Source organism: Myxocyprinus asiaticus, chromosome 5, assembly GCF_019703515.2.
Source record: "Myxocyprinus asiaticus isolate MX2 ecotype Aquarium Trade chromosome 5, UBuf_Myxa_2, whole genome shotgun sequence".
In the NCBI taxonomy this organism is placed as follows: domain Eukaryota; kingdom Metazoa; phylum Chordata; class Actinopteri; order Cypriniformes; family Catostomidae; genus Myxocyprinus; species Myxocyprinus asiaticus.
In genome coordinates, this window is record NC_059348.1 from 26317890 (window position 1) to 26337347 (window position 19458).

Here is a 19458-nt window from a genome sequence, read left to right on the forward strand (position 1 = left end):
AATGCACTCACTTACGGGAACAACCAAGGTTTTATACAAAAAAAAAAAAAAAAAAAAAAAAAGATTTTGCTTCCTAGTATTAGTATTGGTGATTGATTATATTATTGGTGATCAACCAGTATAGTAATAATTCAGTCACTAAGTAGCTTAAAATGAACAATTTTACATTATGGTAGATGTTTTCTATATATTATATTGTCTCTCCGTAAATATATAAGTATATAACAACAGTACTGAATTATATAAAAATGTAATCCAACCGATCACCAATCACTTTAATTTAAAAAAAAATATATATTTTTTTAAATGTTCAGACAAGATTATTTTATCCAAATAGACTTACAAATGAGAATGTGACCAGCAAAAGCAATTACTGTTCTACATTCAGTTCTTCCTGCGTTCTTCCACCATCACAATCACAACGTTTCAGTGAGCTGATGTCTGTCAAGGGTGGTGGGCTAGTGTGCAGGTCCTCTGACCCCAGGCCACACCTGTTAACCTTTTCCCTAATCTCTGTTAGCATTATCTAAGGATGCAAACTGTCAAAAGTAATCTTGACACTGACTTAAATCTAGTATTATAAACATATTTAGGTTGTGTCAGACAGATTGTATCAAGGACACACACTTAGCAACCACCCTCTTCTGTTGATAAGCATGGCCACAGAGTACATAAATATTAAAGTGACTCTTAGTAACCCTGAACTGACAATCCGACTATCCAACGTGAAAAAGTGTACTCGTTTGCACTTTGGTGCCCAGCTGTACACTTTGAACTTTGATCCCGTTACATAACAAACCTGCCAACATGCACAATAAAGGATCACTTTACTAAAGAATGGGAAGTTTGGATTAAATTTATAACAGTTCAAAAAGTATTAGGACACATAAGGCACTCAAAAATATTGGAATGCCATTGTATTAGATAACAAAATATCAAACCAAAGGCATTTATTGTAAAGAAAGATAACACAAGAACACTTTTCAAGCTAAACATTTAACTAAAAGAAGTCTGTTTGGTTAAAATGACAAAACAATAGATATACTGTTCAAATTTGAGATTAAAAAAAATATTTGGATACTTTCTGGTTGTCAAACATTGGTGGAACATGGCATACACATGTGGATTCTCTGGACACCTGTGTGAACTTGAGGAGAACTGACTTCATACATCTACTGAAAAATATATTGAGATCAGTGGGTTAAAATTAAATTTAAAAATGGCTCAGAAAGTGGAGTACGTTAAAGTAAAGGTCTAGCATCATTTGTTTGCAGATGCCACATTTGCAAGTGTGATTTAAGCATTCAAAAGTGTCCAAAAACTTTTTGGAACATCTATATAACTCAGACATATGGTGATCTTAAATGATCTTAATGCTGACTTTATTAAATTACTGTAATCATCATACATATCAACGAGTATACATGCCTTACAATAACATTGCTTTATATTTAAGACTATCCCTTGAATACAGATATTCAATAATTGTTGAATATGTGTTCAATAATACTTGAATATAAATAACACTTCTGATAAAGCAGGATAAAGATTCAGTGACTGTGAAAGAATTACATAAATTAGTTCAGTGATGAAAAGATGCGGTTATTATTATTATTTTGTTTTGCCTTTTCCAGTGAACTTGATGACAGAGCAAGCAGACAGATGCTGTATCCCAGTGTAAATAATACATCTGAATTAGCTGTTTGCTTGTGAGCTCGATAACTTTATTTTTAGCAGGACTGGAGTTGAGTTGTTTGTGCAAGTCTGTCATGAGTCTGCACATTGTAGGTTACTATCAGTTATGCTGTAACTTATAAATTAGGAGGGACGAGTCGAAATTAATTTTTGTGGTAATCAATATTATAGCAGAAATGCTGTCGATTGAGCTTAACATGATATTAACTGAATATTCCTTTAATTTAATAAAGAAAGTGAAAACTGGAGTAGTCCATTTTGTTATATTATCTTAACAGCTTTGAAAAGATAATCACAAGGCCACTGTAATTTATGGGTAATGATTTAGATATGGAATTCAGATATGGATATGGATTATTGAGTGACAAAAGTTTCTGCTGTTTTGACAAGCTGATCCCTTTTACTGAGTGCTTGATGGATCTACTCACCTCATTTTTTTTGGAACAAATGAAGAGACAGATAAATCATTAAAAATGCAAATTAGACAGAACCAGCCTACAAACAACCATTGCATGTCGCCGGGTAACAATGCCTCTATCGTGTGAACAAGCGGAGTGATACAGACAGTGAAGTGTCCCAGTGCTTTATATTAGTACTCTGCAACGACCCTTGCCCAATCAAAATAGTGCTGTACAACAGGGGCCATTCTAGGATTCCAATCTCAAGGGGGCTCAGCTCCCAATGACACTAAAAGGTATGCACATTTAAGTTATTCCCCTCTGATGCATAGATAGCGGTTTTTTAATTTTTTTTAAACGGTTTAAATCAATCAATATAGCCAGCTAAGCAATTTCACACAAGCAAGAGTGCAGTTGTGCCAGAACATTTGTGAGTGTGCAATTTTGCTTTTATAAGACATTTTAACAAACAGGTAAATCATATTAAATAACAAAAATTAGCCAGTTAGTTCGTGCATTTCTTCTCTGCCAGTGAAAATAGTTCTAAAAGAAGGTTCGTAAATGAATCCGTGTTTTAAGTAAATAAATCATTCTCGTTCATTTTTTTCTGCGGTGAACGATTGTAATGAATCAGTTGAGTAATGATTTAATGACTCACTTATCATAACATTAAATACAGTCATTTGTGATACAGTGAAGCATCCAACCAGATTCAAGGACTGGAACTAACTGTTGTATAATTGATCAGAAGAAACCAGGCATAAATGACTTAACATGCAGCTGTAAGCTCTCTGTGTTTCACTACTCAATAACTGACATGCTACCGTAATTGGTTAAGACAGCAGGATTACATAATGGGCAAGCTCAAACACTGCCATCAAAAAAGTCACCTCTTACAAAGTCAGTCAACCAAAGGTCAGAATATTGGCCTTTTTCTGTCCTTTTTTTTTAAATTTATTTATTTTTTTTATTTTTTATGACTCATTTATCATATAACATTAAAGAAAATCATTTGTGATGCAGTGAAGCATCCAACCAGAGGACTGGAACTAACTAACAGATTTTATAACTGATTTATAATTGTAACTTTTGTGAAATAATGATTTTAATTTAGATTGTTTTCTTTTCTTTTTTTCTTTTTTTTTAATCTATCAATTTGTACTATTTTGTACAAGTAGTTTTATAAAGAATATTACTCTAATCGTATTCGCAAATACCTGTAATGTTCATTCAGGGTAAAATTTGCTGTGAGCTTTGGTGTTAAAGTGAAATGTACAGTATATTTAGTCTATAGCCCATGAGGTTTGTTTACTCATGCAGGTGCAGGAATTGAAACTTGTTCCTAATTAAAGAAACTGTTTATTCTGGTAATGCATATGGAGAATTTAAAGCAGAGCATTATATCCCTAAGAGTGGGAGTAAAGTCTTGCTACATGTGGTCTGAAGAAACCAGGCATAAATGACTTAACATGCAGCTGTAAGCTCTCTATGTTTCACTACTCTATAACTGACATGCTACCGTAATTGGTTAAGACAGCAGGATTACATAATGGGCAAGCTCAAACACTGCCATCAAAAAACAGTCACCTCTTACAAAGTCAGTCAACCAAAGGTCAGAATATTGGTCTGCTTTTTTATTTTATTTTTTTAATGAAATTTTCTTTAAACATCATACTTTGTTGTGTGTAAAAGAAAATATGAAAAGGAAATTTATCTGCACATGTTTTTTGGGGCTAATATTGGTCATAACCCCTATATAGAAGGGTATAACAAATGGTATTAAGATACTATTTTATTAAATACATTATTACTGCTACCACTAGTATAATAGTATAGTACTGGTAATACTATCTTAATACATACTCAAAAGTACCTACTTTTCCATCACCAGTGAAATAGGCACTTTTTAAATTAACAGAAGTGCAGAATGCAAATTGGGATTCAGGTCTTCAAACATAAATTTGGCAGTGACCGATTTTGTTCTCATTGGTTTAGAAACATTTATATACATTTATATACTATATAGCTTTTTAACCTTAAAGAAATAGTTCACCCAAAAATGAAAATTCTCTCATAATTTACTCACCCTCATGCCATCCCAGATGTGTACGACTTTCTTTCATCTGCTGAACACGAGTGAAGATTTTTAGAATCTGTGCCAAACTTTTGAAGCTCCAATCCACATAAGCGCAACATAAAAGTACTCCAGATGACTCCAGTGGTTAATCAATGTGTCCTGAAGCGATATGATAGGTGTGGGTGAGAAACAGATCAATAACTAAGTTCTTTTTTACTATAAATTCTCCTCACTACTCAGCCAATCTCCAATTTCACTTTCATTTTTACATTCTCCTTCTTCTGTTTTTGGTGATTCACAGTCTTCCTGCATATCGCCCCCTGCTGGGCAGGGAGGAGAATTTATGATAAAAATTTACTTAAAAATCATGTTGTGTCTGAACACATGGATTTAACCACTGGAGTCATATGGATTACTTTTATGTGGATTTTGGAGCTTCAAAATTTTGACAACCATTCACTTGCATTGTATGGAGCTACAAAGCTGAAATATTCATCTAAAAATTTTAATTTGTGTTCTGCAGAAAAAGAAAGTCATACACATCTGGGATGCCGGGAGGGTGAGTAAATCATGAGAGAATTTTTATTTTTGGGTGAACTATCCCTTTAACAAGGCTATGACAAGACTGTTATGGTTTCAACTGAAAGGCAAAAGCAAGACCTGTACTATTTCTTTTTTTTTTTTTTTTTTTTTTTTTTTTTTGTGCATGGAGACTTTATCATCAACTGTATTTGGATAGCAACTGAACAAGTTACAACGGGTGTGGTCTCAGTGGAAGGATTTGGATGAAGTGATAAGGATCAGTACAGGGTGACATTAGTCATCAGTTGCACCATCTGCTAGCCCTTTTGTTAGTCACCTTGGTGAATCTCATTGTAAAAAAAAAAAAAAAAAAAAAAAATACTACTTAGCTGTCAAAAAAAAAAGAGAATTTATCCGGAACATGACTCACCATTTTACTGAAAGCACCTTGTTCAAACAAACAGGCACGTATGAATGATATTAGAACTTGTTATGGCAACAAGTGAGAATCTGTGTCCACACCATAGATCACGCCATATGCCTACTGTATTTCTGCCTTTGATCACTAGATGGCAATATTTTGCCATTGCAAAAAAAAAAAAAAAAAAAAAACTCCATGAGCTATGATGTTAGAAAAATACAGGGAGATGTTGTTTTAGCTCAAACTATATCCAATTAACAATATTAGCTGTGCATAATTAATTATTTATATTGTTTTGAATCTTGATCAAGTGGGACCTTTTAATAAGCCTCTGTGGCAGGAAATAATTAATCTGCCACTCTAATCTTCAAGACTCTTTAAATATATGTGTGACTGACCAACAATCAGTTACATCGCAGTTCCCATGAAGAATGAAGGAAAGAAAAAGTAGATGATTTTGTCAGGAGGGACATTAGAGACTAAAAAGCATACGCACTCCTCTGATTATCCCTCAACAGTATGCATTAGGTTGAGTATGCAGTATGTAAAAGTAAGGTTGTAGTCAGATTTGGAAACTTTAACACATGTTAAATGAAATGAAATTATATTGTTCCATTAGTTTGATGTCCTTAATGTTTGTGGATAATGGAGATAAAAGATTTATAGATACAACCTGTGCAGAAAAGCTGTCATATGCAGATTTATATATTAGCAGGACAAACATTAAGGCATAAACTTTTATTTTAAAGCTAGATTAGTTCATGCAGTGTTTAGTCTCACTCTGAATCTCTATGGCAGGGCAGGAATGTGGTCTTGACATTGGGTGGTTTATTTGTGCTGTGTTCATGGTTGGAAGATCAATTATTATACTCTGTAGCAACAGTGCTGTGACCCAGTTATGAGATATAATTGAGGAGGAGAATTCATTTATTCATTATATATAAACTTAGACTTGACTCTTCTTTCTGTGTGCAAAAACAATTACAAGAATATAAATGTTTCAAATAAAATTCAATACATATATTTTGAATTCCTAGCAATGATCACACTTGACACACACTGATTAATTACTGCACAAAAATGCAGGTTTGCCTTTATTTATTTTCAAACACAATAAAAACTAAATAAGAATTATTCACATTGTTGCCTGGATCAATTCTGTCAAAACAAATGAACAGAAAAATATCCCTGGAACTCTAAAATAATTACTCAAAAACACCAACAGTTATTGTTTTCCTTCATAAATAGGCGCAAACAAGTACCATAAAAAGATCTCATATAGACACAGTGTAGAGGAATAGTAAATGATCAGCCATATGCCAGGGTTATACAGCAACTCTCCAATCTGCCACTGTTTCTTCTAATTAACACCGTATAAGCATCTGACAGTTTCATACACATAGTTTGGATGACATTAATCAATATGCCAGAAGTGATACAAAAGAAGTATTTTGTGTAATACAAAATAAACTTTTCTTTAGGACTTTCCTTAATGAATCATTTCATGCTACCTCGCAGGTTGATGGAATCAACCTTTACTTCAGTAAACTTGGGAAAAAATACTTCTTCAGTCTCTTTTTTCATTTTAATCAATGGGGACTCCCGATGCCAAGAAATGACCCCTCTTGGCTAATTATCCCTTTTCGAGTTTTAAACGAACTGGTGTGGTCCAATTCAAAATCACATAGTTACTAGAAAAAAAAGTGTAATTATTTTACTCTAGGAGTAACACAGATTCTATTTACAGCTTGAAATGAGGGCTAAAACAACCCATCTGGCCATTCATAATGTTCCTATGAGTGACTGTTTTATACTTGCAACAGAACTCTGTTTCTAAGGCAGTTGACTAGAAAAGATCATTACAGCGAGGAAGAATGATACGAGAAAAAGTGTGAGGAAGGAGGGGTCGGAGAGTGTAAAATGCAGGAGTCATATCATCCACATTCTTTTTTTGTGGGTTTTTATTTTTCAGATTGCTATTTTTTTCCTCTTTATACAATAAAAGGAGTTCTGTTTTGGTTTTTCGTTCCGCTGTTTGTCAGCGAGAGCTTGGAGTCTCTGACACACAGCAATAAGTGCTTAGAAACCGATGGATTGACACAACCGTCCTGCAAGGCAAACTGACCAATGCTATTTTCTTAAAACCATGAGAAATCTCCAATAAAACACACATCTAGAGAGTTTTTTTTTTTTTTTATACACTGCCTCTTATTAGGTATGTAACAAGGAACCAAACAATAGGAGGGCATTAAAAGACAATATCATTAGAGAGAGGTGATTGCATTTAAACAACATTTTAGCATACAATTTACATGTTCATGCTTTGATGATTTAAATTCTATTTTAGCGATCCAAAATGTCTGAATGTCAGAAGCTAAAAGGAGATACAAATTCCAAACCCACCACGGTAGGGTGCACTAAAGTGTTAGTTATGAGAAAGAAAACATTCAAACAATGTTTTGCTGATGTGTGGATTGTGTCTAGTCTAAAATAGGGCCTGAATAATCAGGCCCTGAACAGCTGTACTGGGATGAGGAACTGCCTTGGTCCTGTGAGCATGAAGGAGTGTGAAGGTCTCAGGTCAGATACAGGGCTTTGTCCCTCTGCAGAGCTCTACGGAGGGAAATATAAACACATCAAAATGGCTGCCACAAAATTCAGAAGCAGTTATGTGATACAGAGGTTTCTGAAGACACCTTAAAAAAGGTTGCATTAAAGGATTTTATGAATGAATTTCGGTTATTTTCTGGATGATTGAATTAAGCATCCACGATTTACATGGGCATTACTGCCTGTGGAATATTTTAATGGGTGGGGGTGGTTTGAGCACTCACCCATTGCCGCAGTAGTCAGAGGTCCAGTCCAGACCCTGGGTCGGTCCATTCCTGCAGCCGGTGCGGTAGTCCATTGAAGGAGATAGACCGGGTCCAGCGGAGGATGTGACATTTACCATGCTCTGATACTCTGCCTGAAGAGGAAAACCCTGAGAGGGAGAACACAATGGAAAATTACATATTAGATATTACATACTGCAGGTCCCACAGAGACTAGGCTCATAGTGCAGAAATCTGGAAAACAAATTGGAATTGTTTAGTACAAATAATTACTTGTGTTCCAGAAATTGGTAACAAAATTAGTTTAATTAGTGTTAACATAAACTTGAAAATCATTGTATTTAGCACAGTGTTAAGTGAAAAATTATTAAAACAGTATGTTGAGCTGAATCAAGCTCTGGGATCTGAATGCTAAACCAGCCTGCCTGTTTTTCTGGAGAGTGAGTGAGAAACCAGACCAAACCACAAACCAGCTCGTCCAATATAATTCAACGTAGCAAACATCCTACACGATGTGAAGTGGACATGATGACAGTGTAATGCAACCAGCCACAAATGAGCATTAATGAGGAATTGCATTCGGTGGTTGGATGCGGGGAGTGAGGCTGGTGGGGGTAGACGAAAATAAATGAAGCACATATTTTAATTTGAAGACTTCTTCTCTGTTCTTAGCCTAAGAAAGACTGCATGTGAACGGGAAGTTAATCTCAGTGGTACACAAGAGAATATGCCTGAAAGAGCAAGACAGCAGGTGGCTGCGTTTTTCCCCCTCCAGAGATTCTACCTATTCATGAATTGTTCCTCAAATTCTTCTCCTTCATTCGATCACAAAGGCTCCATCTGCCCCTTTGTGTCCCTCCCCCCCAACACCGCCCCACCTCCCCCCACCATGCCTCGGCTCACCGAAAAAGTTGAACTGCACGTTTTTGTTTGCTCTCCACAAATATGCAAAAATGAACGAGGATTATTACTCCTCTTTGCATTTAAAACTCTCCCATAAAGGCAGAATCTGTGGAACAGGCTTAAGAACTCCCCACACGGAGGAGAGAAAAGCCAAGTTTAAGCATTCGTTCTCTCCTCCAAAAGATTGACATACCCATACAAGGAGCCCTGTGGTAATCTAAAATTGGACTACAGTCAAATTCACACTATAATCTACATGAAAATTAGAACCCCCCCCTACATGACAATGATCATCCACAGAACTAGTTAGTTAATTTTCCTGCTGAGGAGTGATAAAAAGAAGCACATGAAATTCAATCAAGTAGTTGCTCTTTTAAATACAACGTTTCCCAGAATTCCCAGCGGGCTCAGGAAGACAAACTTGCAACAGTAGGCCTTTCATATTTAAATATAGATGCTTCACTTTTTCGCGGCAACAGTTTCAATTGGAAATATGTTTCATAATTTGGTCTTTGATGGAATCAATACATTGTCATGCAATTCCACAAAACAAAACAAAAGTAAAACAAACAAAAAAGAAAAACAAAAATGAAAGAAAAAAAAACAAAACAAAAAACAAAAGTAAAAAACAAAACAACAAAAAACAAAAGTAAAACAAAACACCAACAAAAATAACCAAAACAATCCAAACGAACAGTTGACATTGTTTGTTTAACAATGCAACGGCATTGTCAGTGCAGCACATCACTCAAAGATCAAACTCCTGTCACAGGATAAGTGCGTCACCTGTTCTCCTTACCACCTGAATCTTCTCTCTTTATGAAGCTAAACACTATTTTTTTTTATGCAAGACAATGCGATTCTCCGCCCTCTCTCTATCCCTCCCTCCCTCTTTTTTCTCCAGCACCAGCCAGTCCTGCCTCCCAGCTGATGCTCATCTCTTAAAGAGCTTCAAAGCACAAGGGTGCTATTCATTAGGACCTCATTACAACCTCATCTCAATCCCACTGAAGTTCCAGCACAACTCAGGCACTATTAAGATGTGAAACGAATCAACACGGAACTCTTAACGACATTCTCACCATCACAGTGAGTGTTTATGGAGACTTAGGCTTCAAACCTCTCCTTAACCACCTCTGTTTGAGATCTCTATTAAGGGAACAAGGGTTTAATTAGCACTGGTGCTAATAATAAAACTGAGTGCGGGCTGTTGCTTACACAAGCCAGCTGTTGAAACACCTTCTCTCTCCTCACATGTTAAAGCAGAGGAGGCAATAAACCCAGTGAATGCTATTTCAGAGGAGGTAATTTTCTCTTTAATTAGATTTTTTTGTATGTGAATATGTATGTGAATGGGTAGAGCTTTTAGTTAGTTTCACTTCTATGCCATTATCTACCCTGCTGAAAAATCCAGTTTAAGCTGATAGCTGGAACACTGTAGCTGGTTATTAGCTGTCTATTAGCTGGCTGATTGATCAGCTTCCATGTTTCAAAACACCAGCTTCACCACCTTAAGATGGTACGTATGACTAGCTGGTTGCTGGTTTGTCGCTGGTTCAAGACAGTCTACAAGGTTGGACCAGCTATAAACTAGCTATCATTTTAAGCTGGATTTTCCAATGGGGTATGTCCTTAAAAAGCTAAACGAAACCCAGTTTGGTGAACTAAAGAAAAGCCTTCTCCTATACACTTTAGCTGATTTCATTTTAAACTAATTTCATTTCCTTAGCCCAGTCTGAAAAACTGTTTTCATCAGATAGCTGCAGTGTTTTGTCTTCCACACTGATGTATTCATCAATCTCAATGAGGGTTTTTTTGTGCAACCTTAAGTCACATCCAAATCCTAATGCATCTGTTTATTACAGGGAGAAAATTGAAAATCTGTCTGTGTGATACGCTGGGATTTTTTTTGCACAGCGTGGACATAAAACAAGCTGGCAGATATTAATGGTTTCTCTCTTGACCTCATTCGCCAGCGCGAGAGATAGGCTGAAGGGGCCGGAAATGATGAAAAATGAAACGGTGCAGCATCTGCTGCATAAACAGCACTTCCTCCACTCTCGCATTCATACACACACACATACACTCTGCTATCTGTTCTACCATAATGTAGAGTGGAAATTGGAGAGCATCAGACAAGCCGGTTTCATGAAGAGGTTTATGGAAAATAGACTGGCGGAGGAGCAAACCCTTTAATTGGCCCAACCCGTTGTCTGTCATACCTCTCTGTGGTCTTGGCTTAATAATACTGAAAAGGCTGGTAATGTCTCCCTTTATTTAAGTTTACATGAAACTCTGTTCACAACCCATTTTACTTCAGTAGTGTGAAGTATTTCAATGTGAAAAAGGATATTAAATACTGCAGGGTAGGACTTGATTTTATCCAGCGGTAATTGATTAGATTGTGTTAAATGGTCTCTATATGACAGGTAATTTACATGGAGGGGTTGAAAAATAAGAGGGCTTGGTGACATCAGCCGAAAAATATAGTTGTTAGAGAGACTGAGCATTATTTCTGTGGAATGATATGCACTTATGAATTGTTTTAAGCATGTAAATAGGGTCAATTTTGGTTTTATGTTTTCGTGGTTTGTGGGTTTGACAGTATGACTTTTAAATATTTAGGTTTTTGGATGTGTGGGTGAGGACTAATGATAAACCGATATCTAAAATTGCTTAAACTAATTTAATTTAAACTAATTGAAACGAGTTTATTTATAAGCTAGTTAAATATTTACTCTAAATTTACTCAAAATTATTTAAAAAGAAATCAAATTGGAACTGATACAAGGAGAACTTCCACTTTTGTTAACTGGCCAAGCAGACAGCATTAGCGGCACATGCCGATAATCTTAAAATTAGTCGGCCTGGTCGATCTATTGGTGTAACACTAGCAAAGCTCTTTTGTACATTGATGTTCAGTAAATATTTATAGGGTAGTGTTATGTAATTAATGTGTGTCTCACCTGGGCCATGGAGGGGGAGTGCATGGGCAGAGGGTGACTGCCGAGCTGCTGTTGCTGCTGGTGGAGACTGAGGTGCTGGTGTAAGGGGGGGCTGATCTGCAGCGGAGGTGGGGATGAGCCCGTCATGCTGCCCATGCTCACCGCTCCTGGCATGGATGTGCTGGGCCGGGACGAACCACATCGGGCTAGGCCTGGCTGCATTGGGGGCAGGTGGGGACTGAGCCCTTGCTGCTGGTGGTATGGATGACCCATGTAGAGACTTGGGTGAGACTGGCCTGCCCCGGAAAACACTGATGGTTTGGGTCCGAGCATCTGAGAGGCCTGCGATACCTTCACATCCCCTGGGTCATTGTAGCTCTAGAGTGGGAGAATGAAAGAAACATTGAAACTCAACCTGCCATATCTCTAAACTGCCAATGCTGCAAAAAGTCATTTTCTTAATCAGTATTTTTGTCTTGTTTTCCAGTGAAACTATCCTAACATCCTTAAAAGAATATACATTTACTCGATAAGCTAATTGTGCAAGATAATAAGTCTTGAGTCTTCCTACCCGATTGGCAAATTACATTTTAAATGTTTTTAGATTTTTGTTTAAAACATGAAAACAAAACAAAACAAACAATTTGCCAATGGTGTAGGAAAAATAAAAGTGAACCTAAACAGGTTCATGTGGTACTGTAATATCTAAATTAAATTAATCTATTTAACTAATTAATCTAATTAACTTAATCTAAATTAAGTTAAAAAAAAAACTTAATATGTCTGAATCAACTTTAATACATTAGGTTACACCAACAAAACCCATTTTTAAGGGTCAGATCAAGTAGAAATAGCTCCTTAAGGTAACAATTGCAGGTAACCACTTTTTACAGTGTAAAAAACAAGTCGATCATACACAAGTTGGCATCCTTCTTTTTAAGGATATTCAGATTATTTATTTTTTACTAGAAAACAAAACAAAAACACTGATTCAAGTGAATTATTTTATTATACATGTTCTTTATCCAGTGAAACAAGATCTCAAAATGTGCCTTATCAATAAACATGACCATTCTAAAACAATAACCCACAGTCATTTACATACCTGAGACACAAGGCTTGCTCTGTAGGCAGCCAGCTGTTTGAGGTACTCCTTCTTTGCAGTCTCTGTTTTTTTCTTGTACATCTGTCATGATAAAACAAACAAACAAAGAAAAAAATATATTAAGAGGCCACAGCCATTCTCCATGTTCCTGTGCACAATTATTCTTAGAAATCTATCTAATGGCAGTCCATTTATGAGCCATAATGTGTAATTGTTGGTGGAACACTGAAAAGGTGCTTGAGTGCAGCCCTCTTTATCCATCGCTTGTTCTTCTGCTTTTATGGACTGTCCATATTTCCCCTTTGTGTTGGGCCATATGTGTAATTATTTGCCCATCAATACATCTGCGCTGTTATTATCTCGACCAATAGACCTCTACTACAAAGAGGGGTGAAAAAAGACAAGCAGGAAAAAAAAAAAAAAAACAGCAGAGAGATATGATGTTCTTTTATCAGGCAAACATCCTCTCCTGAGTAAAAGTACTGTTAAGTGTTTTCATCAGCTTCACTGGCTGAGTGTTGTCCATAGTAAAATAAAAGAGACTAATTTAGCTTTTTATGACTGTCTGGTGGCTTCAGTAAGACAGAGAGATGGGCATGAAATTAAAAGCTACAGATGGCTGGTAGTCATGACATTCTACAAAACTTAAATTAAAAAAAAAGTATTAAAGTAGTGCTAATAATTTTTGTTGTCACTGCTTCCAATATTAAAAGAAGCCTTGATGATGAATGAGGGTATCAAAACGTACATTTACAAATTTAGGCTACATAAGGTCCAATATACACTTTGATATACCTTTGTGCCTAGTTTTGTTGTAATTCACAGAAAATAATGTTGTTGTAGCATCTAATATTATTTACTTTATATATTATTAAATCTAATATTAAAATATTTAATATAATCTAATATTAATTACATTTAATACTTGAAATAGTACAAGAAACTACTGAGAAATTGTATCTCTCATTCCTCAAGATACACAAATTTTCAGTATGTTACTATAAGTTTAAATGACCTTGTACCATAAGTGACTTAAAATTTCCTTCAACACATAAAATCTATAAAATGCAATCAATCAATAAATAAAAATGCTGTTGGGCAAGTTTGTTGTAAATAGTCATTTGATGATTGAAAACAAATATGAACATGACACACAGTTTTGTATTCTTGCTAAATATGTCCCGAAACAGTGATCTGATTGATTACCAGACCCCACAAAACCTTTGTTTGACATGCTTCATTATAAAACAAAATCTCACATATTGCACTGTTTTCACACCTAGCTTTTTTAAGACTTCCCCTTACATGCACAACCACGGTGAAGTCAGACCACAGCACACAGACTGCACAGTTAATGTTACTGTGTAATTGCACAAGGGGAAATCAGCAAATGTTCTGACCAACATGTGCGTCATCACATCTGCTGCCATAACAAATCATTGTCAATGAACAATTGAATTGTCAATACACATTGTACACTGTAGGTAATACCTTATATAAATATTACTATGGATAGAACAGCACTCACAATGCTTGTTCTGCAGAAACAGCCCTAACTGTGGCATTGTACTTCAGTCTATGTGTCAACCACATGATTGAACAGATAAAGGGAAAGTTTGCATGTGAGTGTGGTTTAAAAGTGTGGTGAAAGTGTTCAGTAATTTGTTCCTCCTTTAAAAAGTTTTACCTTTTAAGACAATAATAATATTTTTGAAAATTATGTTTAAAAACATGTGCACTCTTTTCAGTAGCCTAACAAAAGCTGTTTTATTCTACATGGAGTTGGGCTTCTTCATAGGGGACACCATTTTTAGATCACATGACCAGCCAAATACTACTCGCTTGCATACCGTATACTTTTATTCTTGCTATCTTGGTAATCCCCCTATTATATAGCAACTGCCAATAGCGCATTTCCCCAAAACTAACCAAAAACTGTTACTTTTGCTTGATACACTACTACAAGTCCAAGATGACTGCCATATTGGCCAGTCAAACATAAACATAAAATGACAGTACACCTTTAAAGAGAGATAGTCACCTGTTTTTGTTCCTCCCCCAGACTGTCCCACATGGAGGCCACTATTTTGGAAACCTCTCCGAATGTGGCATTAGGATTTTGACCTTTAATAGCTGCCTGGGTGTCTCTGAAGAACAGGGCATAGGCAGACACTGGCTTCTGTGGCTCGTTGGGGTCTTTCTTCTTCTTCTTCTTGGGGGTTTTGGGCTTCTTGGCCATGTCTGAGGCTGCTCTCTTCTCTGCCCCATTCATCTGAAAGAAGAGCTCATTATAGTAAACAATAGCTATCCAATTAGATTAAGCTATAATAGCAGCTTTATGAATGAATCATCTTCATAAAGTTATAGTTAGTGAGCCTAGTCTCCAATGCTGGAGCTATTTCCAACTTTTAATGACTACTGTGCATTATTTGTATATAAGCATGGGCAACTCATAATTGATATATAATGGTGTGTGTTTAGAACTCTTGACATTTTTATGCTGAACCAATTTTTCAGTGCACTGCAAAAAAATCATTTTCTTGCTCAGTATTTTAGATTTGTTTTTCAGTTAAATATCTAAAGAGCATTAAAACAAGACATATTTACTTGAGAAGCAAAATTACATGGGGCATTAACTCTTTCATAGAAATCTAACAACATTTCGAGAGGTTTATGCTTAAAACAAGAAAAATTACTATTTAGTTTTCTCTTTCAATTTATTGTTCTTACTCCACTGAAATTAGTTTTTCTAGTTTTAAGGATAAATCTCTCTAATATTTTGTCAGATTTCTCTGAAAACAAGGCTTAATTTCTTATCTCACTTTGCTTCTCAGAGTCTTGCTTTAAGGATTTTTAAATATATTTAACTGAAAAACAAGAAAAAAATAAATAAAAAATTACGAGAAAGAGTGCATTTTTCTTTGACTGTTGCACCACGACTCACTGATTTTACTCACTGTTGTTTCGTGCAGGATTTTCAAGGTTTTATAGATGGCATTTCTTTACAGAACGTCAACTTTTATAAACAACACCTGCATTCTGTTATAGTTTTTATGCTGTGTCAAGCTTTTTTCTGGATTTTTTTCTTCACAAGAACGTTTTCGGTCAGAACAGCCCCCAAGAAATGATTTTTTGCAATGTCTTACGAAACAAGAATCATAAATATCAAAACAGCCACACATTCCAGAAGATCAGTTTCGATGTGGAGTTTTGGAGAAAATGTGCTGTATTTGGGCTGTGGAGAACAGACTTCAGGCAGCATCTTAGCGAAATCTATGTTTAGGAAACATGGCAATACAACTTGCTGAAAGGTCAGCAGTGACTCATACAATTTAATACACTGCATAGTGCATAAGTGTGCATGTGTGTATGTGAGATGAAGATAAGCTTTTATATTCATGAGATCATAGAGTCCGTAACGCTCCCTCTCTCACCTTGGCAGCATCATCTGCATCGTCCTCATGCACTGAGCTGGAGGGGGAGGGTGTGGCCGACTTGCTCTCTGGTGGAGATGGGGAGCCATGGGTGCCATTGTTGTTGTTCAGCCCCAACTGATTATTGAGTTGCGATTGGTTGATTGTGGTCAGCTGACCTTGCGAAACCATGCCTGGTTGGACCCTTGGTCTAAGCGTGTCCATCTGAGGGTGGCCGCCATAACGGGAGTCTGAATTGACCATTTGCTGCATCTAGAAGATAAAAACAAATCCAGACTTGAAATGAATGAACTGTACCTTTCAAATAAAACAAACCTTGGGAACTTCTGTTGGTTGTTTGTTAAAAAATCTTGAAGAACTGACCCTATTCTCACTGAAATTTTACAGAAGAAGCTCCGATTAAATTTTGGTCTTTTCCTCATACAATGTCTCTGTTCCAAAACCTAGTGAGTTTCCTCCGGAGGCAGCACTTTAAGACATCGTAGGCGAAGGCAGTTCGAAAAGGTGGGTATCTTAATTATGCTGCCTCATAAGATATCTTGTTTTGGCCGAATTCTAAGGTATCATCGTATGTATCCTTCCCCTGGTAGGCAATCACAAAATGCACCACGATGAGCTTGGTTGAAAAATAAATCTAAGATGGCAGACAAATCAAGATAAATTTTGATTATAAATATACTTATAATCCACTCAATACTGAAAAATATCAATAACAAATTGTTTAATATGATAGAAAACTGACTTTTTTACCCAAAATGTGTGTCTGCCATGTATATTTATGCTGATTAGAGGATTGTGTTGTTTCTGTTTTGAAATCAGTTGCAAGTCAAGTCTCCCGTGCGCTGCACATGAGGAGTGCTTTTTGAATGACGCGAAGAGTTGCCTCCTATGTAGAGCATTCCAAATCGCTCTCTTATGAGGTTCCATTTAAGTTAGGCTGCTGCCACAGACGACAGCTGCCTAAGTAGGCAGGAGACAGCAAAGAAGCTCACTAAGTTTTGGAACAGACCCTAACACTACGCCTTCAGAAGGCTTGGAACATAGTGAATATAGTCATAAAAGTCACATGAATTCCTTTTATGATACTTTTATGGTGTATTTTTGTCATTTTGGAGCTTGAAAACCCCAGTCTTCATTCACTTTCATTATAAGGTAAATTACTGTATATGGCAAAGAATGGCCAGGATATTCTTCAAAAATTCACCTTTTGTGTTCCACAGGTGACAGAAAGTCACACAGGATTTGAACAATATTAGGGGGAGTACTGTAAATAATGCTGAATTTTTATTTTTGGGTGAACTATCCCTTTAACTAGAACTAATTTCTGCATCCATTCCTTGTGATGGGTTTGAAATGTCACCTTTCAGTTGTTGTAGTAGGGAGTAGAATACATTGCTTTTGAACACTGAATCTCGGGGATTAATCACTTCCGACAAGGACAAGCCCTGTAGATGTAGTCTGTCACCTGATACTGTCTGAAGCAACAGGTGACCTGAAATGTACCCCACGCCCACCATTGTATTGAACACAATGCCCCCAACAGGTGGAGCTTTGGGGTTACAGGCCACAGACATTTAACTGAAGGACAGGTGACTTTCCCTCCCCAACTCAACACTTCACAGCCACTGGACACTAATTAAACAAAGCATATTGAAATTTTTTCATTCGAACTGCCTCTTATTTCTAAGAAAGATTTTGAGAGCACTGAAGAATGCAAATGGTAAGATTTGACACATATTTCTTACTCTCAAGTGTATAGTAACTTGGAGGAAAATGTCTAATAATTGAAAGTCCATCACATGTAGGAATCAATCGAAATATAAATGAAAAATTATGATTTTAGCAATTTCAGTAGAAAATGTGTGTGGTGTTGCTCATGCAAAATTTGTGGCCACGATGCTAGGGTGTTGTGGATGTTTCTTCCACTTGACGAAAATCGTCTGATTCATTCTGATCCAAAAATTATTCATTTACATGCCAAAGTTACAAGTTACTTAATATGTACAATTAGGGGTTTCGAAAAAACCCTTACTCTATGTATGAGCAATGATAACAATGATTACCTTTATAGTAATGGTGCCTTAGCTTTCACCAGTTCTTCATGGTCATTTTAAGTTCACTTTAGTATTTGTGCATTATGGTACATTTCATTTCCATTTATTTTAAGTTGGCAAAAGGAACATTTTGTCAACTTGATTCATCAACTGAACACATGAAGTGTTTTTTTCAAAGACATGTCATGAGGTGTCTGAAAGACTCTCTATTAATTTAAAGTTAATTCAGTTCTGAAAGCAAAAGTTAGTATTATGAGATTCCATTGGTATTTACGCTGGGATGAGACAGATGCCATGTTGATTGGATGTGTACGGTTAATGATGTGACATTAACCAGCAATAGAGCAGAAAATCTCCAAACAGTGCTGTTTTAGAGGTTAAATGACTAATCATAAACTGATACAGGTGAAAATGTCATGTTCTCATGAAATGGTTGGAAAAAAGCTCACAATGGAAAACGGTTCAATAGAAGAACTTTTCAGGGGTTCCATTACGATGTTTATGGACAGGAGGAAGTTTCATTTTTCTATGAAATGCGTTCACCTTCATACACACCACATTAATATGCTCTGTTTGCAGTACTCAAACTCTTCCCACTCAGTTTCTTGAGAAACATTTGTATATTGTTGAGGGGGGCTTTTTCTTTCCTCTCGTTAACCAGGCAATACACACTTTTTGTCACAAATAGGGTAATAAGATAATGTGGTCAGTTTGTGGTAGAGAACACAAACTTAAAAACCACTCATGTTGATAAAGGTCATTTTTCTTTTTCTTGGTAAAACGAAACATAGCGGCAAGACAAGCTTTCTGAGGTAACTTTCACAGAAAGAGTGAAATCAAATACAACATCACATTTTATCAAGGCAGTGAATCAAAGACCACTTGCGAGACTCTTAAATCCAATCTAAATTTCCCAATAAGAAATGTATAATAATAATATATTAAAATGTATAATAATAACTTTACGGCAAGAGCATCAACATGGCTGCTGGACAATACTGAATTGCATTTGTCAGAGTGAGCTTGTGATGGTATTTATCATCTGAGCTCACCATTAATCTCAACTACAC

General features: G+C 36.2%; 1 protein-coding gene across 2 annotated transcripts in view; it reads right to left on the bottom strand.

Moving 5' to 3' along the window:
• Positions 1-6183: 6183 nt before the first annotated feature.
• The window catches only part of LOC127440519 (thymocyte selection-associated high mobility group box protein TOX-like), an 84730-nt gene continuing 71455 nt past the window's right edge, over positions 6184-19458 (bottom strand). For both annotated transcript variants that reach the window (XM_051697151.1, XM_051697150.1), the window contains exons 5-10: positions 16335-16586; positions 14942-15172; positions 12901-12981; positions 11817-12173; positions 7948-8096; positions 6184-7726 (exon numbers count right to left, since the gene is read on the bottom strand). In XM_051697151.1, coding sequence (XP_051553111.1) covers positions 7690-7726; positions 7948-8096; positions 11817-12173; positions 12901-12981; positions 14942-15172; positions 16335-16586 — 1107 coding nt within the window. In that variant the 3' untranslated portion in view covers positions 6184-7689. The remainder of the gene's footprint in view (positions 7727-7947; positions 8097-11816; positions 12174-12900; positions 12982-14941; positions 15173-16334; positions 16587-19458) is intronic.